At 50.2% G+C, this 23250-nt stretch overlaps 7 protein-coding genes across 7 annotated transcripts; 1 reads left to right on the forward strand and 6 right to left on the reverse strand.

Annotated features, from left to right (window-relative positions):
- Nucleotides 1–2110: 2110 nt before the first annotated feature.
- Nucleotides 2111–3529, reverse strand: N7509_004375 (putative C2H2 finger domain protein; the record flags this gene model as incomplete). Its single annotated transcript, XM_056629012.1, has 1 exon — nt 2111–3529. The coding sequence occupies one exon, from the start codon at nt 3527–3529 to the stop codon at nt 2111–2113; it is 1419 nt and encodes a 472-aa protein (XP_056491746.1).
- Nucleotides 3530–5285: 1756 nt separating this feature from the next.
- N7509_004376 (ABC multidrug transporter A-2) lies at nt 5286–10062 on the reverse strand (the record flags this gene model as incomplete). The annotated part of the gene is made up of 6 exons (XM_056629013.1): nt 5286–5709; nt 5847–6307; nt 6366–7856; nt 7910–9178; nt 9253–9421; nt 9494–10062. 6 exons carry the CDS (start codon nt 10060–10062, stop codon nt 5286–5288), a joined length of 4383 nt encoding a protein of 1460 aa, XP_056491747.1.
- Nucleotides 10063–11081: 1019 nt separating this feature from the next.
- Nucleotides 11082–12891, reverse strand: N7509_004377 (arylsulfotransferase family protein; the record flags this gene model as incomplete). The annotated part of the gene is made up of 3 exons (XM_056629014.1): nt 11082–12118; nt 12179–12244; nt 12321–12891. 3 exons carry the CDS (start codon nt 12889–12891, stop codon nt 11082–11084), a joined length of 1674 nt encoding a protein of 557 aa, XP_056491748.1.
- Nucleotides 12892–13537: 646 nt separating this feature from the next.
- On the forward strand, nt 13538–15592 carry N7509_004378 (MDR family MFS transporter; the record flags this gene model as incomplete). Its single annotated transcript, XM_056629015.1, has 6 exons — nt 13538–13658; nt 13790–14101; nt 14172–14698; nt 14760–15081; nt 15169–15350; nt 15401–15592. The coding sequence occupies 6 exons, from the start codon at nt 13538–13540 to the stop codon at nt 15590–15592; spliced, it is 1656 nt and encodes a 551-aa protein (XP_056491749.1).
- A 700-nt stretch (nt 15593–16292) lies between these two features.
- N7509_004379 (alpha-L-arabinofuranosidase A) lies at nt 16293–18549 on the reverse strand (the record flags this gene model as incomplete). The annotated part of the gene is made up of 7 exons (XM_056629016.1): nt 16293–16640; nt 16696–16803; nt 16867–17441; nt 17503–17692; nt 17753–17869; nt 17927–18376; nt 18430–18549. The coding sequence occupies 7 exons, from the start codon at nt 18547–18549 to the stop codon at nt 16293–16295; spliced, it is 1908 nt and encodes a 635-aa protein (XP_056491750.1).
- A 1022-nt stretch (nt 18550–19571) lies between these two features.
- Nucleotides 19572–20669, reverse strand: N7509_004380 (zinc-binding alcohol dehydrogenase family protein; the record flags this gene model as incomplete). Its single annotated transcript, XM_056629017.1, has 2 exons — nt 19572–20269; nt 20327–20669. The coding sequence occupies 2 exons, from the start codon at nt 20667–20669 to the stop codon at nt 19572–19574; spliced, it is 1041 nt and encodes a 346-aa protein (XP_056491751.1).
- A 537-nt stretch (nt 20670–21206) lies between these two features.
- Nucleotides 21207–22168, reverse strand: N7509_004381 (uncharacterized protein; the record flags this gene model as incomplete). The annotated part of the gene is made up of 2 exons (XM_056629018.1): nt 21207–21538; nt 21583–22168. 2 exons carry the CDS (start codon nt 22166–22168, stop codon nt 21207–21209), a joined length of 918 nt encoding a protein of 305 aa, XP_056491752.1.
- Between the last annotated feature and the right edge of the window lie 1082 nt (nt 22169–23250).

Below are 23250 nucleotides of genomic sequence, written 5' to 3' on the forward strand. Positions count from 1 at the left end.
TCTCTGCAATCCTCCACTAGCTTCTTGCTCTGCCATAGCCCCGGCCAAAATGATGAAATCCTCTCTTCTTGGTCCATGTTTAAAGGGGAAATTAAGTGCGAATTGGGGGCCATTCACATTTTTTGACCGGTCGCACACGCACTCCGCCTATCCCCGGCCCTGGGTGGTCCGATATGTTCTCACGCGGTTGCTATTGCCATTAGCCCCCACTATACAGCACACGGAGTTCCTATCGTATGCTGAGACGGAGATTCGCCTAGTTTCACCGACTGGAACGCGGAACAAAATCAACCGTTGGCTGAGAAGCATGCAGAAGGCATTCCCTGCCTGCTGATCGGGGGCCATTTATCAGTAAGCTCATAGACCCACCGCCGAGCACGGCTTAATTGATTGTTGTCTCAGCTCGATGGGGAACAGACGCAGGGTTTGCCCGAATGGAGAAGCTATTCCCAGTACTACTCCGTATTTCATTGCCGATCCGTATCCCACAATTCTCCACTCAGTGCGCTCTGGTATTCTATTTTCTTTACTTCTTTTTTTCCTTGCCACGCCGAAGTTATTATTTCGCTCGCTTTTCCTTATCCACGTCTCCAACGTGCCAGTGGGCCTGACTACGGAGCCCTACGGAATGCATACTATGTAGTTTTCTTTTCTTATGTACTCCGAGTTCATTCTCGGCAAGTGGGGAGGGGAAAAGAAACTCTGAAAGGATTCAAGCAATCACATACCATATAATATGCAATCACATACCATATAATATGGAAACTCGCCCCCATTTAAATACAAAAAAACCTCGGTAATAACACTGCTTACGGCAGACGTGTGAGATCAATTCCCAGTCTGACTGCCCCGACTCGTCAGTCCGCAGTCAGCCTTGATCCTCCGAGTCTTGACTGGATGGGGACACGCATCAGGATTCTTAGTTCGTTAGCATTTCGTGCTAGCTCTGCGGCTGGTGGTCCCCCCGCACAGCCTCAGTCAGGACTATTGGTCTGGCTAGTGGTGGATTTACATGCATAGTTTAGTGTACAAGCTGCGTGCCCTCGTTGTGAGGTGTCTACTCTGTAGCTGTCCGGAATAAGTATGTACATGTCTATACGGTCTGTGGAGAGGAGGGTCTTACAAATGTGTAATTACTACATAACACATCGCTAAAGCTAAATACCACGGGGAATAATGGACGCCTTAAACTCGGTGTTTGGCTATGGTAGCAAGAATTCCAAATCAGTGAGGATTGCACTTGACCCCTTCCCTTCATACCGAACAGAGGGTTCAGTGATCCAAGCAGTCCATAGCCCCAGGGCTATTCCTGGAAATGAAGGTCCGTCGATCGTTCGCAAAGACTGCACATCCTTTATGGAGACCGGACACCGAACATAAAACCGCCTTGCCAATGACTCGCTTCCGGGAGTTTGGATCGGAATTTTGTACCGAAATTATCTGGGGTCTAATTGCTTTCAGGATTCCGACTCTTGTTCTAGCCTTACTCTTGACGCGTGGCTTTAAAAAGTTTTTGGGATCTGAGGGCATATTTCTAGAATTTCTGCATGCATCCAGTGCAGTGGATCATGATTGAGGGTCTCCGAGATGCAAGATTCGTCAGAGGCTTTTTCACTGTAGATTTGACGGAGATCGGTTTAACCTTTTTTATGTTTCCCCGTCCCTGTTTCATTTACATCTGGGCTCTTGAGACGTGTCAACCTTGGAAGTGACCACTGCTACTACTAGTAGGACATGTGCAATGTATTCTGTAGTATAATGTATATTGTATAATGCTATTATGTACATGTAGATCGTAAATCATACCCCAGCCCTCGAAGCCCGGACCTTTATAACGGGGAGAGAAGAAGAAAAAAAGAAAAAGGAAACCATATCAACACAGTATTCCGAATAAAATCGAAACCCAATCGAATAAAATCATCAATGTAGACCCCACCAACACCAAGCATGACAAAACGGGCCAAAATCAAGTTTCCAGCCCAACCCAACCCTCAACCCAAAAGGAAAAAAAAGCGACAAGTCCTCGGAATACCGTCCTCAAAGCAAACACCGATGCTACCGCCAGTACATCCCCTCAGTCTCAATACTGGATACTGGATACTTGACCAGCCTAATTATCCACCCCCACCAACGAAGCTAACCGACACCCTCCATGAGCAAGAGCAAGAATACCCTCATTCAGCCCCCACTCCCGTAATGCCACATCCTCACCCTCCTCCCCAAGCCCGATGCGATCCTCACGCTCAAAGTGTCGCCCAACATGCTCCATCCGCGCATCCCAGCTCCCCTCCCCACTAAACACTTCTTGACAGAACCCGCAACGACTTTGCTGCGGCGCCTGCCGGAGTTCGAACCAGCATCGACGCCGGACTTCGTCGAGACTTGTCTCGAAGGCGGCTTTTTCGCTGTCGCTGGGTGTGCGTCGCGTTGTTGTTATCCAAGGTGCGTGCATTCGGCGGTGATGTTGGGTGAAGAGGTCTTTGCGGTTGAAGTCGTTTGGTTGGACGGGTGGTGAGGTGGTTGTGGTTATGTTTGGTGGCTGAGGGCTGGAGTGGGTGTGCATACTGCATTTGCCCACGTCGCATCTGTAGAAACCGAGTTGGAGGTGTTGGGAGGTGACATGTCGTTTCCATTCATTTTTTGAGACGAAGGTGCTTTCGCAGCCGTAGGGGGCAAAACTACACACGAAGGTGCGTGTATTGCTGTTCTCGCCGGCACCGGCTCCAGCGCCAGCGCCAGCGCTGGTTGCGCCTCGTCGGCGGGTGCGGCCTTGTGTGGAGGTCGGTCGTTTCTTGGATCCTTTGCGAATTCGCGATGTTGATGTTGTTGAGGCCGCAGGTGTGGAAGTACTAGGTTGGCGGCTGCTGGAGCGCCGGTCCGAAGAAGGGAATGCTATGCCCTCGACGGGGACTGGAGAGGGCCATGATTGATCGGGTGTGACGTTACGGTCTGATTGACTGCCGGACCAAGTGTCAAAATCTGGTTCATAGGGAGAACGGTGATCAGGTTGGATCTCGAATATGCGTGGTTTTGCTCGTAAGAGGGAGTGGTCGAGACTTGTGGTTGTAGTTTCGACGAGTCCATCCGGGGCGGGATAGCTGGTCTGATCATCAACTCCAGTGATTGCCATTGTTCTAGTGTCCTCCTGCCGGAAACTTGGGGACGCAAGGCAATTCATCGCAGGCACGCTGCCGCTGTTGCTGCTGAGCGGACTTTGCGGGTCGGAGATAGTGGAGATACCGCTATTCCAGGGCGAAAGGCGATCGGTGTAGGTCAAGTCTGGAGTCATGTAGCCCATTGCGAAAGATTGTTCTTCGCCCTTCCACCATGGCTGCGGGGTGAGAATAGCATCGCCGGCCTTCGCCTGTTCGTCCGTAGGGGACAGTTGGTATTGGAAATGCGCTGCGCGGGTGACAAATGGGTGATCGGCGGGTAGTGAGGAGTCGTAGGCCTCGGAGTAGGACGGGTGAGAGACACCTGTCATAGGGATAATGTGGGGGTTATTTGTGAATTGCGTGTAGGAGTCCATGTTGCCCAGTGTTGGATGGATCTTTAGGGTAACACAGACTACTAGGTGCTGGGGAGGGATAATAGGGTTCCGGGATCAGGGGAAAAGGAACCGGGGACGGTATATATAACGGATTTTGGGCAGCGCAAGGTGAAAGCGAGCTTTCCCCCGAGCCATGCTGGCGGGTCCAGTGCGTTGCATCAATACGGAGAAGTGACTGAGTACCAAAACAGCATGATGGCCCTTCAGGTGGGGTGGATCCGTGGGGCGGAAAATGAGCCTCAACGAAGCCCCAAACGTGGGTCGAGGAGGTGTGGGAAAACTAAACCTGAGTAATTTGACGGGCTGAATCAGGAGCCCGCTTAGCGAATGAGTGAGGAAGCGCGTCGCAGCTGAATAGGGCCGATATGTTTGCATCAATGTGGGCGACAGAGGGCTGTGATGGCGATCATAGAGCTAACCCGCAACGAGGGTGAGTCAATGTCAAGCAGACACAGAAAATCAAAACCCAAGATAAAAAACACATTTTTCTTTCTGTTTCTTCTTTAGAAACTCTCTTGACGACAGCACCAGTCAAGAGGACCGAAAACGGTAAGATAAATGCACTAGACCACATCAGTTTGGACCCCAAACTCAAGACCCACGACTCTGTCGATCTCGAGTCATGCCCACATTAGCTTGCTGCTAAGTGTATGCATCCCAGAATGGTGGGATTGCATACCTGTCGAGAGTAGTTAGCCCAACTAACTTAATGAAGCAGACAATGCGAAATTAGGGCAAACTTCTTCCCATTCTGGGCTCCTCGAGGATCGGGATACGAATAGGGTTCCCCGTGTTGATCGGCCGTTGCATCATCAATGCTTTTTCTGCCCTTTTTCCTTTTTCCTTTTTCCTTTTTCCTTTTTCCTTTTTCCTTTTTCCTTTTTCCTTTTTCCTTTTCCCCTTTCTGCTAAGGCGTCCAAGTTCCCGTCGACCTGACAAATAGTCCCGACTCGGCTGTTGTGGATCCACTAGACAACGGGGATCATGAAGCCAATTGTAGCCATGGCATAGCGAGAATCTAGTCTGAAGCGAGTCGGCGTCTGTCGTGACCAGCTTGTCGGTTCCTCTAGTTCGTAGGTGTAGAGTGTACGGAGTAGAGTGTAGAGAAATTTACCAATCTTGCGTTATTGGATTTTGCGTGCCCCTGGTTCGAATCCTTCCAGTCTGAATTGGGTTTCATTAGCCGAGTTGTGCGAAACCCCTGGCAGCTGTTATCGTTATGCTGAAACCATCGTCATGATTTTGTCAGGCTCAACTCCGCGGATCTGGAAATGGATCTGGATGGGATGGGAATAGCATCAGAGTTCAGTTCGGCCCCCACGGCGGGTCAGCGTTGAACCTTGGTAAATTCGGAAAATCATTTCAAATCATCGGCCCCCACCTCCCGATGACACCCGGTGGGCCTGACTGCTTCGACTTCACACTGCCTTTAATTGCACATTGCACACTGCCCCAGAGAGTCTAATCCAATCGTAGGAGGCAGTCCTAATTGGTCTTGGCTGATTGGACCCATCTCTCCCGAACCAGCCTGAGCGTTTGGGAAATGAATGCTAGGCCCCAAGAGCTGCCAAATTCGATCAAGATTTGTGCTTATGCAGCCAGGGGATGCGTGTCTCTGTTTTCCTATCTCATACAAGTGCGCCCCATTCAGAAATTCTTCAACATAATTCTATAGGCTATGATAAACTGAAGCGAACAGAATATAAAAAAATTCCCCTAAATTTCATTCGCCTCTTCACTCTTCCTTCACCTTGCGGGACCATTTCTTCGGGACCCGAGCTAACCAGTATAGCAAGAGGGCACCCAAGATATTGACTCCGATGTAGACAAAGAGAAGTCCAATGTTTCGCCAGTGGTCCGAAAACTTGATGTTTAGCTGAAGCAAGAACTGGTCTGCGTTTGTGATAGAGCAAATTTCACAACCCGATGTCGCGTTCCCGTTAAACACCTTGGCTTGCGCGAACTCCGCGTACTCGCCCAGATATTCAATACAGGTTTGACCCGTCGGTGGATCGACCTTCAGCAATTCGATGTCTGAGCAGGTCGCGTCGCTTCCAGATAGGCCGGTAGATAGGACTGCCGAGACAAGATACGTAAAGGGTGACACTCGATACATGAAGATCCAGAACTTTCCTAATTTGGCTGGACTCGCCAAAACACTGGGTAAGGCTGTTAGCGAGATTCTCCGAGGTTCAACCTGCCCCACAGACCGTCGGGGTAGTAGGTAGATTCTCCAGAATGTCCGGAGTACTCCGCACACCAAGGGTTACAATGAAATGCGAAGGCGATGACTTACCCGTTGAAAATCAAACACAGAGAAAACATCAACTGTGCGATATTACTACCGGTTTCCGGTTGTTCAATACCGGCAATAATCATCGAACTGAATGTTGAGGTGAACATCAAAAATATCAAGATCAGGAGGAACATGGTACCGCCTCGATCTGTCACCTCGCCCGCCGGAGCGTTGCGATACAGCCCGATCGGGTAGTACCATGAGAAGTACACAGGTAGCGCCATGATGATGTTCCAGGGAAGCTCGACGAAGATACTAGCCAACATGAAGGATTTCCAGGAGTATGCCTTAGACGGTCGCTCGCGCACCTCGTAGAGTGAGCGCTGGGTGCAGAAACTGGGCATCATCTGTTGGACGAGATTGGGGAAGATGACTAGCAGCATGAAGATGGCAAACATCTGATTTTGGAGACCTTGTTGAGTGTTTGGCATTCGCCAGAAGGTGAAACCGATGAAAATGGGCTAATCGATGGTTAGTGGGGAAATTAGATCAAAGAGCCACTGCAACAAGAATACGTACTGGAAAAACACACATGGCGGTCTTGGAATAGAGATATCCGGGGCTGCGGTAGTACTGCTGGAACATCCGTCGGATACAAATGAGGAACTGGTACCAGAGAGGGGTTGCAAATTCCCCATATCCAGCTGTTGGGGGAGGAACTGGCTTCTGTCGTAGTTCAGATTTCATGTCGGCTAATTCCTGCTTGACTTGGGCTCTTTCTGGGCTTTCCAGCCAAACTTCTGCCCAGTCACGATCCGCATGAGAGCCAGGAGCAGCACCAATCACCTCAAGCATCCATTCGGCGGGATTAGCGTTCTTTGGACAATCGATAGAGCCCTTGTTCTCAAAATATTTGATCAGGGTTTGCATGCGCGGTCCGAGATCACCAAAGTACACAGTGCGTCCACCTTTCGCTAAGAAAAGTAGCCGGTCAAATTGGGACATCAACATAGCCGAGGGCTGATGAATCGTACACAGAACCGCTTGACCGTGATCGGCAAGCTTCCGCATCAAACTGCAGATCGACCAGGCAGTTTGACTATCGAGACCAGAGGTGGGTTCGTCAAAGAAGAGAAGCAGGTCAGGTTTGGCCGCAATTTCAACACCGATGGTTAATCGTTTGCGTTGTTCCACATTGAGACCCTCGCCCAGAACACCCACGACAGCCTCAGCGTACTCCTCCATTCCAAGCATCTTGATAACTTCTTCCACATAAGCTATCTTCTCCGCGTATGGAATATTGCTTGGCTGTCGAAGAAGGGCACTGAAAACGAGAGCCTCGCGAACGGTGCTTGTCTCGAGATGCAAATCTTGCTGCTGCACATATCCGGTCTTTCGCTGGAATGAGCCATCCCGTGGTCGTCCGTCGACAAGCATATCACCAGTGATGACACCCATCGTGACACGATTTGCCAAGACATCCAGTAAGGATGTTTTGCCTGCGCCAGTAACACCCATCAGAGCCGTCAAGGTTCCGGGCTTCACCCATCCGTCCACGCGGTCCAGGATGCGGCGATTTTCACCCTTGATCTTGATATCGTAGCAAACCTCTTCCCAATGGAAGATCGCGGTCTGTTTGATAATAGCCGCCGCTCCATCGCTCTCCTTATCCACGATCTCATGCTTTTCGGTCGAAGGTGCAGCCTCGGAGTCCTCCTGGCGGGCCTTCTTGGCAAAAGCCGGAATCTTGCCTCGTGGGAATACCAAAACCTCGCCCTTGGAAGGCTTGGCCCGAATGTATTCGCTCGAAACAACGTAGATGGCCAAAAATCCGAAGAAGAATGCAACCAGAATGCCAAAGTTTCTCCACAAGTGCTGCTTGTAATAGTTGAAAGTAGTGTTGATGTAAGTGTCTCCGTCAATGTAGTTGTCACCGGCAAAAGCTCCCTTCTGCGAGCAGATCCTCGACCCTTGCGGTGCTGAATCGTAGGAACCACCGGATGGTATATAAGTGGAGCAAGGGAAATGACGTCCGCTAAACTCGTTGACAATCAAGCCTTCAAAGGCGTACTAAACATATGCGGTTAATATGGCTTCTTTCAGGAGATAACGGAAATACTCACAGCAATTGGATTCAAATAATTCAGCCACCGGAACCATGGATGCATGTCTCTGACTGGAATAGTGAATCCAGTGTATATAACCAAAATCATCATGAAAATCGAAGCAGGGACCATTGCTTGAGCCATCGAGCGAGATATAGCACCGATGGATCGGAAAATGTTAGACATTACGAGAGTTGTCGAAAACGAGAACAGGAAGAAAATAAAGAAGTGACCAGCAGTGCGTCGAAGATGCGGGACGAAGTAGATGATAATGTTAAATGCGATAGCAATCATCACTTTCGACGGCAGCTCAACGATGTAAGACCCGATAGCCTCGGCGGATGGGTGATAAAGGGCATATTTATAGTGCTTTTCAACAATTGGTCGTTGTTGCCAAAGAGTCAGAAGTTCCAGCGAAGAAGCAAAAGCGTTCATCAGAATAGCGAAGAACAGAAGCGCTCCACGCTGAAAGAAGCTGTCGGTATTGTTCTCCAAATTCAAAAAGACGGTAGAGATTATAACGCCCAAGACACTGTTTCCAATTACAGAGGCAATGGTCATACTCATGTCGCCTTGCAACCGCAAAAATCCTCGCCACAAGCACAAACGAGCCTGCATGTAGTACGAGATTGTGTATGGAGAGGAGGCCCTGTTAGCCTTGGATTTTTCGGCCGCACGAGAACGAGAGAATGCGTCGAACTGATCTCCTTTGAGTGGGTACTGGTCATGTTGGGTTTGGATCTCTTGGAGAAGGTGCTTCCGTTCCTCACTCTCTTTCCAGCGCTTGGCGAACTCGTCTGCGGTGCGCGGCACGAGATGCTCAAAGCCCGGACGGACTCGACGCTCCGAGGGACTAGAAAGGGAGGTAAGGAAGTCGGCATCGGTTTGTCTGTCAGGGCATTCAAATCCCATGTCGATAAAGAAACGACGGGCATCGGTGGACTTGCCAAAGTAAATCTGGCGACCCTCGTAGAGCACCACGGCCTTGTCAAAAACGTCATAGATCGACTGACTAGCCTGATATATAGCGACGACAGCGGTAGCACCGCTGTATTGCGTAGAAAGACGGATATTTTTCACGAATTCCAAGGCCGTGGAGCTGTCCAAGCCACGGGTACTATTATCCCAGCATTGCAGGGGACTACCACAAAGGGTGATCTCGGCAATACTGACACGCTTACGCTCACCACCTGACACACCACGGATGTACTCGTTGCCCACTTTGGTGTTCATGGTATGCGAGAGCCCCAGCATGGCCATGACCACATCTCGCTTATGCAGGGCAAACTGGTCCCGGGATACCCAGGGGGTCGATTGGACGGGGTGCGTGCATGGGAGGCAAAGAGAAGGGTATCACCCACGCTCAACTGCGGGAAGTGGATTTCTGTCTCTGCCTGGTAGATGACCTCGCCGCGGAATCGGGAGTGCATTTCATCCCAGGATATACCCTGATACTGCACATCGGCACCATCGTCGATGTACAGACCGTGGGTTTCACCGGCAATTGTTTTCAGCAAGGTCGTACACCCACTGTTGCAGATTATCAGTCCAGTTCTCAATTTCCCACGAACCTGTTCTCGAGGCACACAAAGCTTGACTTACCTGCCTGGGCGACCCAGCACGACGAGCATCTCACCGGCGTGGACCATACCTTCAAAGTCGCGCAAGATATCAATGCGGACTTTCTTTCCGTAGCCGACCCGAGCCTTGGCCCAGTTGAACATCTTCAACCAGGCATTACCAAAGGTGATCTGGTAATCGGCACCGGAACCGTAGCCAAAGACATTGAGATTGCGAAAAGAGACACCGGCGGTGCGCTTAGGGTAACGGTCCGAGTCGCGGGTCATCTGGAGCATATTGCGGACCCATTTCAACGAGCTGAATTGATCGGAATTGGGATCTAGCGAAGCATCCTGGGTGGGATCGAGGAAAGTATTAATCGGGTCATTTTGGCTATTGACGGAGCTCGGCTTTTGAGAAAGATTGGAGAAGGAGCGAGCTATGGTGGTGATATCTTTATGCCTGGTTTCATCTTCGACGGCCGGAGTGGGAGTATCTTCCTCGGAGACTTCATCGGAGGTAGTATACTCCTCAGCATGGTGACTGATTATGTGTGTGGTAGCTGCATCATGCTCCGAGGTAGCTGGAGCTGGAGGCTGATGGGCAGCCATGGTGACTATGAAAGTACCTTATGTGAGGAGATTCCCATGGGTGAGACCGGTGTACAGGCGCAATAAGTTTTCGGTGAGGTAAAAGAAGACGAGGATAAGGAGAGAAAGAAAGAGAGAAAGAGATGGGAGGAAGAGAAAGAGAAGGATGAGATGACGCCAAGGCCATCGAAATTACGCTTTTGGGCAAGAACGGATCGCGGATCGCGGAAACTGGACCATCCGATGGAAGGCGCGATGGATACATTCACTTTACTCCGTAGTAGTAGTAGTAGTATTACTAGTATACTCTACAGTATTATGGGGGCCTTATTGTAGATGTACTTCTCCCCCCATACATTTCACTGCTGCCCCTCCCAGTACTTCTACTTGATCACGAGACCATCACCACTCCCACTCCCTCTTCTCACCTCCCCTTCTACTTCACACTCTTCTATCCAACATCATCCTTGACCTCCCTTGACTTCGACTTTCGCTCTCCTGGCCACTCGCAAAGCACATGGAATCCGAAACCTTAACTCATCGCATGTCATTCAAAATATGTCTCCCGTCACTCTAATTGGCCCCGTATTCGCGTATACGCCCCACCATCGCCCCACGCCCCCAGTCTGCATTGACTGTTTTGGGGACAGCTCCGACTTGCGCCGTTGCTCTTTGGTTCTTTGATCCCTCGTATCCTGGTACACTTCCAGGATTTGGAGTGGCAGTCGGCCTGAACGACGGACGTATCCTGGTCCTAACAAACACATATCCCCCCTTTCACTCGTCCTCTGCTGACTGCCTTACTGCTTACGGCGGATGGCGAACAGGGCTGGCCTATCGGCTTCAAGCTTTCCGATATATCGACACACCGTTATATTTTCTTCTTTCACCTCACTCGGGACTACATCTCATCTACTTCCGATTCTACCTTCCAATCCGCTCCCGACCCGGTCACTCACTCATTCCACTACCTTCACTCGGCACGGCTCATCCACTTCCACTGCCCCTGAACGTGATTCCTAATCGAACTCACGTTTGCGTTAGGCCCGCAGCACGATCTGTCTCCACGACGCACGGTCCGAATCTTCAGCCACACCCGCCCCTTGAGCTTGTCCATGGCCATAGCCAGAGCCATAGCCATGACCCTCTCCTTGTGCTTGTCCTACACCTTGACCCGGCAGCACTTCCTCCCGCAGCCGGACCGCCTGTGTGGCGCGGAGGACCTTACCCCGACCGGAAATGGCCTCGGCGGCAATCTGTCCGTACGAGTGACCAGCCACATGGAACGCAGTTTCAAATCCATCGCGTGGCGCCTCGCCCAAGAACGATCGCGATCCGTATCGGTCAGTCACAGCGTAGAAACGCCAGACAGCAGTCTCCGTGTCGCCGTTCCAGGATACATACACCGACGTTCCAGAGGAAGTCTTCTCGGCGACCAGGGAGGGCTCTTCATTCGGTTTTCCGGTCCAGTTATACTTGAACGCCCGGTAGTTCTCGACACCCTCGCCTAGAGAGCCGGAGTCCATGTACGCGTGGAAAATAGGCGTGCCGTCTGATCGGAATTCAGTGACCGCGCCTTCAGATCCCCAGTTGACGAGCGCGTTTCCATTCGAGAGCAGCTGGGTGCTACCTTGGGACTTGGCCAGAAGACCGTCTGGGGGCTGGAACGCCTGAACGACGGAGGCCTTCCAGGTGGCCGTGTTGACGGAGATGATCTTGCCTTGGGAGAATGGGTGCGTGTGGACTTCGTGGCCGCGGTGATTCTCGGTTCCGTGGGCGGAGTTGTCGAACAGCGAGATGATTTCCTCGTCGCCGTCCCGGGAGACATATCGGGCATGATGCTGGAAGCAGAATGCAACGTTCGGTCCGAGCTCGAAGTCTGAGCGGAGCCCGCCTAACCGCCAGATGATTTCACCGGTGGTTCCGTTGATCTTGTGCACGGCACAGGCGTCACGAGCGGAGATGAGGTAGTCGCCAAAGACGTCCTTGTCGACAGAATTGATATGGAAATAATCCCATGCATCCGACGAGTTGTAGCCGGAGCCGGCCTGGCCAGGGTTTAGAGGGAGAATAGCCTCTGCTCTTGGTTAGTACATATACGGTGAGAGCGATATTGTAGCGTTGAACAGAGACTTACCATCAGGAGTGACATGATCGAGGCTGGACCACTCGAAGAGCAATTCGCCTGTCTCGATATCCAATTCTATCACACGTTAACACTAACCCAAAATTGACTGACTGACAGTGTCAAATATCAAGAATCAAGGATCAAGACCTACCCTGGAAGATGGCATCGACAATCCACTGCTGTTCGGAGCTACCACCCCACCGACTCAGATCTGTGGGGAGAGGCTGATAAACCTGGAGCAAAGCCGTTTTCTCATTGATGATATGAAACTCATGCTTATCCATAAGTTTATGATTACCAGCGCGCAACTCACGAATTGTCTCATAGTTCTGATCCAGAAGGGTCGCATGGCCATGACCATGACCATACGCCGGGTTATGGTCCCCTTCAAAACTGAACAGCACGTCCTGGCCCTTCCATCTGGCAGCCTGGAAATTGGTCGCCCAGATCGAGTAGTAAGTATAGCCGGACCAGATGAGTTCGCCATCATCTCGGAAGATATACGGAGCCTCCTGTCGGGGTCCGTGGAACTGGGGCTCGGCCCACTGGCCCGGGAACGGGGCGACGAAGAGGTAACCCTTGTCGGTGTCGTGGGCGGCGGGGATGGTGATGTTCAGACGAGGCGGGGCCAGGTCGGTTCGCGACTTGAATTGCCAATCTGCGGCGGCGAGGGGTGCCAGTGCAGTCACGTAGGTGATGGCTGGTAGGAGCTTCATCTTCATAGTGAAGGGGGCTTGGGGTTGAGGTTGCCAGACCAGGGATCAGTTTCCATGATGGCGGTCATGTTTTGCCAGCATAGGGTACATTAACCTTAGGTGGGTATTCTGCACTGAGAGGTCTTCGACGCTCTTCAAGTTGTAGAATTGTTTCAAGTTACTACTGGAGGTGGTACTAGTATACTAGTGGTAGTAGTAGTAGTAGTAGTAGTAGTAGATGGTGGGATGGACACAGCGGGAAGCAGATATTTATACATGGGAGTATTAGTACTACTAGTACTTTGTCAACACGTCATTTTCTTCAGTCTGGTGCAATAAAAGTATCCAAGGTTAAGTTCAGTTCCTAATTACTCCGTACTCCGCAATCCACCATCCCACTTGTCAATTGCCAGTGAAGTTCAAGTGATGAGAGCGAATCCACAAATGTCGTGCTTGGCGATGCTCACTTCTCCTTCCCAATCGAGTCCCCGCCTTCCTCTCTTCGCATTTACATTGGCTACAGAATTTTCTAAACTTCCGAGAACTTTCGGTTTGCGAACTCGGCAGTGCCAGTGCCAAGAACGAATTTGAATTACTTGAAATCTCCGAGTCTTCAATTTTCATCTTCCAACTTGAAGGTTCAACTTGAAGTTCCCACAATTCGATACCCGCCATGGCAGTCATTGAAGACCCTGAGATGTCGAACCCGACCCCAACAGAAGACCAGCCTCTTCTTCCTTCCGATCCAAGCGACGACTGGCGACCTGGTCATGGCTTTCTCTGGATTCAGTTCGGTATGTACAAATGACCCCGCGCGGGGGAGTTGGGGGGAAGTGGAAGTTGAAGTTGAAGTTGCGGCCAACAACCCAGCCTAGTGGGAATACTAGGAGACTTGAACTTGAATCAAACTAACAACTTCTCTCAGCGATCATGTCAAATGTCTTCCTCTCCGGATTCGACGGTACAATCACCGCATCCACCTACGCAATCATAAGTTCCGAGTTTAACGCCGCCAACACGGCTTCATGGTTGACAACCTCCTACCTAATCACCAGCACCGCATTTCAACCTTTATACGGTCGCTTCTCGGACATTCTCGGTCGCAGGGCTTGTTTCTTTACTGCGACAATTACCTTTTTGTTCGGGTGTTTGGGGTGCGCTGTTGCGAAGGATATTCTCTTCCTCAATCTCATGCGTGCATTGACTGGTGTGGGCGGAGGTGGTTTGATGACGATGGGTATGTTTTTTCCCCCTTCTCCCTCTCGCGCTGATTGAATGATCTCGCTTGTCTAACATGGTATGACCAGCGACTATTGTCAATTCGGATCTTATTCCCTTTCGCCGGCGGGGAATGTATCAAGCCGTGCAGAACGGCTCTTATGGATTCGGTGCTATCTGCGGTGCATCGTTCGGTGGGGCCATTGTTGACTCCATTGGTTGGCGGTGGTGTTTTCTTGTACAAGTTCCTGTCTCGCTGATGGTGCTGGTTCTGGGCCACTTTGTTCTCAAATTCCCCGCGAAACAGCAACATGAGCATGACCCGGCCCAGCAGAGCCAAGGCATCTGGCAGAAGATTGATCTGTCTGGCGCTTGTTTGCTTGTTCTGGCCCTATCGGCTCAACTTGTGGGCCTTAGCTTGGGTGGCAATGAGCTTCCTTGGAGTAATCTCTGGGTTATTCTGTCCCTGGTTGCTAGTGTGGTCTTCCTCGCGCTCTTCGTCTATGTCGAGGCGAATACCAAGGCCGTTCCTCTGATTCCTCTCAAGATGCTCCGTGGAGTCCTCCCAGTCTCGACTCAAATTGCCAATGTCTGCGTGGGAATGGCTGCGTATGCTGTTAGTTTTACCGTGGCTGAAGAATATTTGTGTCGCTTGTGGCTAACTTCTCCGATCATAGTTCCTCTTCACTATCCCGCTACTTTTCCAAGTCATTTTGCTAGATAGTCCTACGAAAGCCGGTGCGCGACTCGTCATTCCATCCCTCGCTACCCCTCTCGGCGGCCTGATTTCCGGAGTCGTGATGTCCCGCTGGGGAAAATTGGCCTGGCTCGTACGCACCGGTGCAGGACTGATGTTCATCGGTAACCTCCTCGTCACGCTACTCCGTTTCGATGATTCGCAGTGGAAATACTTCGCGTACATCATCCCAGCCAACCTCGGACAAGGCATCGTTTATCCGGGCATCTTGTTCACTTTCTTAGCTGCGTTTGACCATTCCGGTAAGTCGGCCATCATTACCACCACCTTGTTAATCACGAGTCATGAGTGCGTCTATGGAGACACTAGACACTAACCAACATCCACAGACCACGCCGTCTCCGCCTCAACCGTCTACCTCATCCGCTCCCTCGGAACAGTTTGGGGCGTGGCGATTACCTCCGCCATTATTCAGAATACACTGAGCTCAGGCCTCGCCGAGGCCTTGAGTGAAATACCAGATAAATGGAAAGTACAATTCCTTCCGCGAACCACTATGAGAATAAACATCGTGTGATGAAAGAACGTCGCTGACCATGATTCTTTTCTCTCTTTTACTAGGTGATCGACGAAATCCGTCACTCTGTTTCGGCAATCCACGATCTACCCCCAGACACACAAATGGCCGTGCGCCTCGTCTACTATCGCGGAATTCGCCTTTCGTTTGGCGCGTCCGCTTCTTTCGGCTTCATCGCTACCTTCGCTGCCCTTTTCACTCGTGGGAAGGGCTTGGAGCGAGCTGCTGGAGGCTAGAGGGTATGCGAGGTTGCTCTTCTCAGAGCCTCACGCATTCCTTTAGCGGCTCTTTCACGGTGAGGAAAGGTCCGTTAATAAGTGTTTCGGTAAGTCGGTATTTGGCCCCAATACGCGCAGGTCTGCTTTTGCGTGACCTAGCGAGCTGGAGTTGGGAAAGTCGGGGAGTCCTTTCATGTCGATGATGGCTTAGGTCTGATTCGGCAGGAGGGTCTCGACTTGGCAGGTGGTTATGGTGTACTAGATTGATAGATATTGGAGTTAGAGTATTTAGATGGTGAAACAGAGTGGTCCTCCTCCCAGTCTCCCTCCCTGCGAGGTTGGAGAGGTGAAGCTGGAATGGGGATCCAGTTGTGGAATAAAAAAATGATTGAATTTAGAGCCAGCTTTGTGGATTGTACTCCTAGATTCTATCTTCTTGATTCAGGGAAGCCTGCGAATAAGTTGCTGTGCTTTTTCACGGCAGTATAGTATGAGGCATCTGGGAAGCAAGGCTCTAGAAGTGCAACTACTAGTATGGTTTAGCCATTGCTGGTAACTCGGATACTAGGATCCATTGATTTGAAAGAGTCAGGCTCTTCGTTTGCATTGGTTGGTACCAATAATAGTACTAACTAGTAACTATGTACTTCTAGATACTGAGGTAGGCATATCCCAACTTGAATCAAACAAAGAAATTCAGCATCTATTCCCAATGTTTTTAATTGGTCGTGAGGACCGCCACGCTAAGGTTGGGCAGCTTGAAGCTGAATTCTCCCTTTTTGCCGGCCTTGATCGTGGTCGTCTTGCTGTTCACGATGTTCGCGCCACCCACCTCATTCATGGAGAGGGCGTTCGGTGCGGTCAAGATCGTCAAGTCCGCCTTGGTACCTCGTCCGACTCCTGTGAAGGTCAGTGATACCGGAACATCCTCGGTGCTGTTGTAAACGGCGGCCTTGAAGATGCGCGAATTGCTCTTGCTGTCTAGACCAGTGGCGTAGTACAGTGGACCAAAGGCATCTTCAGAGGTGGCTGGGAGAGTGTTTGTCATGTGGTTCTTGTTGAAGAGCTAATATAGTCAGTGAGTGGATGTGTCTCAAGTGAGGGAGTTTGACTAGACGTACATCATAGACATGGAAGCTGGTTGACCTGGCGGTATCATCAGGGTTGGCATTGAAGGAGATCATAGTCGGGGACCATTGGTAGGCGTCCAGATTCATCAGGAATGGAGCCTAGGATTTGTTAGTGAGATTCCTTACTGCGAATTAGTTTCCGCCAGGATTTCGATTTCTCACATAGGTTGTTCCAATAATCTTGTCTGCGTTCCGCTCAGCTCCCAAAAGGAAAACTGCCTCGGAGACAGAGGCAATCCACCATGGGTACAAAGAGAAGTTGGTGTCACTCCAGTCGATACCTTCGCCGTTGTTGAACTCGGTGGCGGCAATCTCACCGAGAAGAATGGGGTGATCGGGACTGTAACTGTCGAACATATCGAACTTGGTGACAAAGTTGTCCGGAATATCGTACAGGTGGTAATCACCACCAGCCTTTCCCTCGAGAGTCATATCGATAGTTGAAGCCAGAACCTGGATATCGGGATACTTCTTCGTGATGGCATCGTAAAATGCGGCGAATCGGTAGGACTTGTAAGAGGCCAGTCCATTGTTGAGATTATCCTCGTTTCCGACCTCGACGTATTTGATCGTCCATGGCTCGGGGTGTCCGTATTCAGCACGCAGGGCGCCGTATTTTGTATCCACCGATCCAGTTAGGAATTCTAGCTCATCCAAGGCGTCTTGCACGTAGAAGTCAAGCTCATCTTCCGGAACCAAATCTCCATTAAGAGCCATGCCGGCCCAAACAGCAAGGACTACATCCACCCTGATTAGTATCGTTCGGTATTATTGACACTGGTAGGATAGATAGCTTACTGGGCTCCATGCCAAGGTCATCACACCATTCCATATACTCAACCAGACCAAAGCCGCTGGTTTCTTCGTATTGCCAGGTCGTGGCACGGCCAGGGCGATCCTTGAGAGGTCCGATCGTCTCATTCCACTTCCAGCGGCCCTCGATGGTGTCTCCTTCCAGGTTGTTTCCTCCCGGGAACCGGAGGAACTTCTATCGTCGACATAAGCGATTGTAAATGGAGAATGGTATCAGAATGTTGTAATAACTCACAGGGCCAAGGTCCTTCAATGCCTGCATCAGGTCGCGTCGCATGCCATTGGGACGATTATTCCAGGTCGGCGGGAACAGACTGATCAAGTTGAAGTCAAGATAGCCAGCCTTTGCTTTCTATTCAGGTTTATGGTTAGTCATTGCTCATAGATATTACGTTCTAATGAGTCTCACCGATCCATCAAATGATACCGAGAATGTGTTGTTAGTATCAGATGCCGTAGTCTTTGCCGTAATAGTAAACTCGTGTTGCACCCATTTGCCAGCGACACTCTTAGAGTTCACCTTGGTGCTAGCCAGTGTTTTTCCGCTGGATGAAGTGAGAGACGCAGTAAAAGAGCCAGAGTAGGAACCCTTGACATAGAAGGATCCCGAATATTTCTGAGGTCGCACGTCGATACCCCAGAATCCCGCATTGCTAAGACCTGCAGTGCCGCTCCCCTTGACCCGCACTGAGGTGGGGAGAGCAGAGGACAGTGGATCACTGAGATTCTGCAGAGACAACGACGATCCGCCAACAGCTGTCCAAGGATCCAGAGATGATGGGAACTTAGAACTGCCTTGGAATGCTCGGTTGCGGATCAGCTCTGCGTACAGGCCACCTTCGCCGCAATGGTTAATTTCCTGGAATAAGGTTGGTCAATATGAGCTAGAATGTTTCACACAGGTCAACGTACCTCTTCCATTGCTCCATATTGCAAATTGGTAGTAGCGTTACCGCCCGACTTCGCAACTGAAATAGTCACAGCCGCGCTGCAGGAAGCCAGCAGGGGCAAGAGGAGATATCGTTGCAACATGACTCAATCAAAAGTGAGGACAGATGCAAACCGCGCTGATCCTACCCAAAATGAACCGCAGACACATTGACACGAGGAGGTCGCATCGCGAGTATTTATGCCTGTCGATTCCCAGCCACGAGCAATGCCTATTCTGCGGGACAATTTACCCTTGCTTGAGGCCAAGCCCACCCCCTCATAGTCCGAGATCATGATCTGGGAGGGGGTGAGTAGTATCGGAGACGATCATTTCCGAAGACAAAACATAGCTCTGCTGCTAGTTGAGAATTGCCGATGTTGAATTAGCCGCATCGGGCAGATTTCCGTGAGGAGTGCTCCGGCCACCGTGAAACCCCTCTAAGTATGGGGAAACATCGGCAGAACTGGTTAGTGCTGCACGCTAAGTGTGATCCCTGTGCGCTCGGGGGATTCATGGTTGGTGACGTGCGTACTACTAGGTGTGAGGAAAGGGCCAAGGTCGAGAGTGGGATTGAAGTTACATGGCAGAGGTGGCGGTTATCGTGAGCTGTTGGTGTGTGGTATTGTTGCTAATGATTTTCGTCAGCGCCATGCGAGACAAATAGCCTGCAGGTCCTGTTGGGAAGTGTTGTGATTGATGGGTAAAATGAGCCTGCTTTCTCCGCATCTCCGCATCTGCAGAGCCTCCACTTTTCGGTACCTGGCCTGATCCAAGAATGTTACGTGATGTCAGTTTAGCCGGGAGTCGTGATGTAAGTATTAATATGAGGGGTACGAATTTAATGGAAAGAGACAATTTCGAGATAATAATACTGACTTAACCAAATGCACTGTGTCTTCTATCTTGGATGATTTCAAGTTATAAAGCCAGATCTTGCATCTTCCCCTGCGGAATAGTATTCAATACTCGATTCACAAATTATCTTAAGGACACGTAAAAAACACAACTTGGAAGCGGGATTTCCGGCTATTTAAATGATCAGGTAATTGCGCTGATATCCCGAAGTCCTTGAACACAGATATAGTTACTATTGGCCAAGGAGTTAATTTACAACATGTTGCCACTATTGCTCCACCCCATCAGTCTCACCAATCCGCACTACATACTTGACAGCAGATGCCTTCCCAGCCTGCAAATCCAGCATTGCTCCCTGAAGCCCAGCCAATCCGCCAGGACGTACTTCATACGGATGTCCGGAGAACCATCCCTGTGCCAAGCCCCGCCCCATGAGCTGATAGAAAGCAGCTGCAAACTCCGCATCTTCGATTGTCTTCCCTGATGAAGGTGGGAAGTGAATGTACCCGACAACTGCGTGAGTGACAGAAATTCCCTCAGGCTGGTAATCGATACCAGGCATCATAAGAGTGAGCTGCCCGGGTGCGGTCATGACAGGGCCAATATTCAGCCAGCTGTCTTTCTCCGACACTGCATCGACGGCATGATGAATAGGTCTTCCGCCCGCGGCAGCTTTGATCTTTTCTCTTATAATGTCATCGTCTTGGCGATAATCGATGATTGTATCGCCTTTCTTGCGATCAATCAAAGTCTCGACAAATGCGCTGCCTCTACCCGCGACGACGATCAACGGGTGAATGTTGGATAGTTGAGCAAATTTAATGGCAAAAGCTCCGACCGCAGTCGCTCCACCGTAAATCACATATGGAAGTGGCTCGCTTGTAGGGTTCCAGGGGAGAGGTAGGTTTGAACGTTGGAACATTCCGACAGCCGCAGTCATTGCAGCCAGTGGGATTGTTGACGCCTCTGGCTGTGGTTTAGAAACGTTTTCTCAGTTTAACATCGTCGAAAACTACTACTTACCCTCGAATGATGTCTTCTCGGGAATATGAAAAGTCGAAACACTAGGGGCGATCGCATATTCTGCCCAGCTTCCGTGTGGTTTCATCACCTGGTGAAATGCAGCGACCTTATCACCCTTGTGAAATCCTAGGACGCCATCGCCTACTGCCTCTATATATCCGGCAATATCGTCACCCTGATTAAAAAGAGCGCCATCCGGGGGCCAGCTAAGAGCCATTTTCCAGTCTTTCGGGTTGGATCCCGACACCACCACACGGATTAGAACCTGGCCGGCCTCGGGAACGGGGATTTCGGTGTCGCGGATGGTCACCGCAAGGTGTTTGTCAATAAATGCTTCTCTCATAATGTAAGGATAGAAACACAGTGTGAAAGTATTGTCTTTTGTTTGTTTGGCAAACAATGTGGTGACGAGGAGGTAAATATAGGGGAGTCGGAGATTGCGGCGTTAACCTGGGGCGTACAATTAGGCCACCACATCGTCAAAACACGGAGATAAAGCAGCCAAGTTGACCCGTGGCACAGTTTTTCAGCCGTCTGCGAATTACTGACAATAAATAGTAAGGTGGCAGAGGCAGATATGGTCAAATTAAGTACATTTGAGTGCGTTATACTCGGGTATAAAGAGACAGACATCAACCAACATTGTAGCATTAAACGAAACAACTAAGCATGGGGAAAGTAAGAGAGACACTAGTATGAGAGACAACCTCAGACTAAATACATGAGGGATTTTAACCCTAATATGCGATATTACTAGGCCTGTTTCGGCTCCCAACGTTCCTATTACTTGGCATAGTAGCTAGCAAGTTTAACGACGATGCGCCCTCGAATACGCCCATTTTTTACTTGCCCCCATTTTCAAGCAGCCGAGTTAGCCACGTTAAGATGAACAGCCACAATGAATCACCGTTTTGCTTAGCTGATAAACATACTCTGTGGCAATGATTAGCCCCGGGTTGGCAACCACTTCATCTTCGATAGTTGCTTGGAGAGCAAGCATTTCTGGGGTGATGTTCTCTGAGTTGAAGACCTTGTCGGCAATAGGATCTGCCAATGCACCTAGAACACCACCAATAACACCCACAGCAGGCACAGGTATCCCTGACACCGCAGCACCCAGAACGCTGATAGCGATCGATAGATGCTTCTTGCTCTTCGTATCCTTTCTCTTTGCATCCTTACCAAACCGTATCACACCAGATAGACAAAGACCTGTTAAAATAGCCTGGTATCTTGTGAAATTTATATTTGCAAACAAGGAGGAACTGCACCCGGACCGATGTTGTTTAATTCAAAGAACAAATCTTGGGCAGTCGTACGAAATGGCCCTCTGTTATTATTCGCGCAATCCAACCAAAGACCAATCAGTCGGTGTGCTCCTTTCAGTGCCGAGCCTGCTGGATGATTACCTGGCGGGATTTGGGCTAGGACGCCTCTGATTGCGGCTTCTTCCACCACGTGCCTCAAAGCTTCATGATTGAAAAATGGACGACGAGTGATGGAGTCGATTTTCTCCAAGTCAGTGTCTGCGCGAAATACAGCCTCTCGGAAAAGTTCGCGCTGATCGTACAGTCCAGAAAGAACAGCCAGGGCAGATGCGCCAGACATTCGATAGATACTGAACGGGTGGAATGTCTCCTTCGTACCGTGGCTCAGAGTGTCTGCTGTTTTTCTTGCGCCACTTCGAACCAGGCGTCCAAACCTTTGACGAATTTTTGGGGTGGTTGATGTCTCTGCGGGAGCCAACCGTTTGGGTGCAGTGCCGAACTTGAAATCGAGCCTAACCTTCGCATTCGAGGTACCAAAATTGACGTTGATAAAATCATCAGCAACAGTCTCCATTGTATCAAGGCCCGGCGCAGGCCTATGTGGGCCAGGAATCACCCCAAGCCCGAGGACGGCCGGTGTTGTCGCTGGTGGAGGTGGTAGAGGCGGCGGTGCAGGAATATGCAAGGGAAGTAGGAAAGATGGCGTTGGCCCCGCAGGTGGCGCCGCAGGTAGTGGTGCAAGTATCGGGGGTGCTACAGCCAAAAGCTGGGAGCCTGTGTTTTGCAAATCTTGCAAGGCTCTGAGTGCCCTAAGCCGGCCCCCTTGGTGGTTTCCGGGGATTTTGGCACGTCCTTGCTTCAATCCAGGGTATTTTGGGATGAAGACCCGTCGGTGTGCATTATCCACTGAATCAACTATATTGCCTTGATTTACCAATCGGTCAATATTATAACCGCGTAGAATTTGATCGGGCGTCGCCATTTTATACGACTTGTGATCAACCGCGTGGTTATCTCCAGATAAGCTAATACGATAGAGGCGGTATCAGTATTGGCATCAACTTGACTTAAACCATAGAATGGAACAGAAGACTGATCGTAGTAGAAATTATCCATTAAATAGCAGTGAGAAATATTTTCTAAGACATAGTTCAGACGGTTCTAGACTCGTTTGGTGACGCATACCATCCAGATAACTTATTCAGAAAACTTCTTGTCTTGGCCTATTTGGCTCTTTGCGTCGAAACCTTACTCTCTATGATCCTCTAGGCCAGTCTGTAAGCCAATTAGCATAGCTTGCATTCTCGCCAACGGCTGGTGGGTTTACTCTCTTAATCGAAGCAAGGGAAACTCGAGTACAGTCACAAAATCTACATTTGCATCAATTTTAACTTTCGATGATTTTCGAGGAAAGAAAGAAACGAATCAAAATATCTAGGATAAAGTGACGTTACAACGGTTCCGCGGAGTTGGAGTTGGTCCGGGTGGCGGCAAAACTGCTCGACCTCGGCTTGTTACAGCAATATTCGATTGGAAAGACCCCACTGATGGTAGCGGTGAACTGGGATGAGAATCTTGACAGGGACAAGTTGCTACTACGGGCAGGGGCGAGTACTGATATGATCACGCCGTTAGGGGAGACTGTTATTTCAGAAA

The sequence above is a fragment of the Penicillium cosmopolitanum genome (genome assembly GCF_028827165.1).
Source record: "Penicillium cosmopolitanum strain IBT 29677 chromosome Unknown utg000005l:1.0-4006212.0:1.0-4009387.0, whole genome shotgun sequence".
Lineage (NCBI taxonomy): Eukaryota > Fungi > Ascomycota > Eurotiomycetes > Eurotiales > Aspergillaceae > Penicillium > Penicillium cosmopolitanum.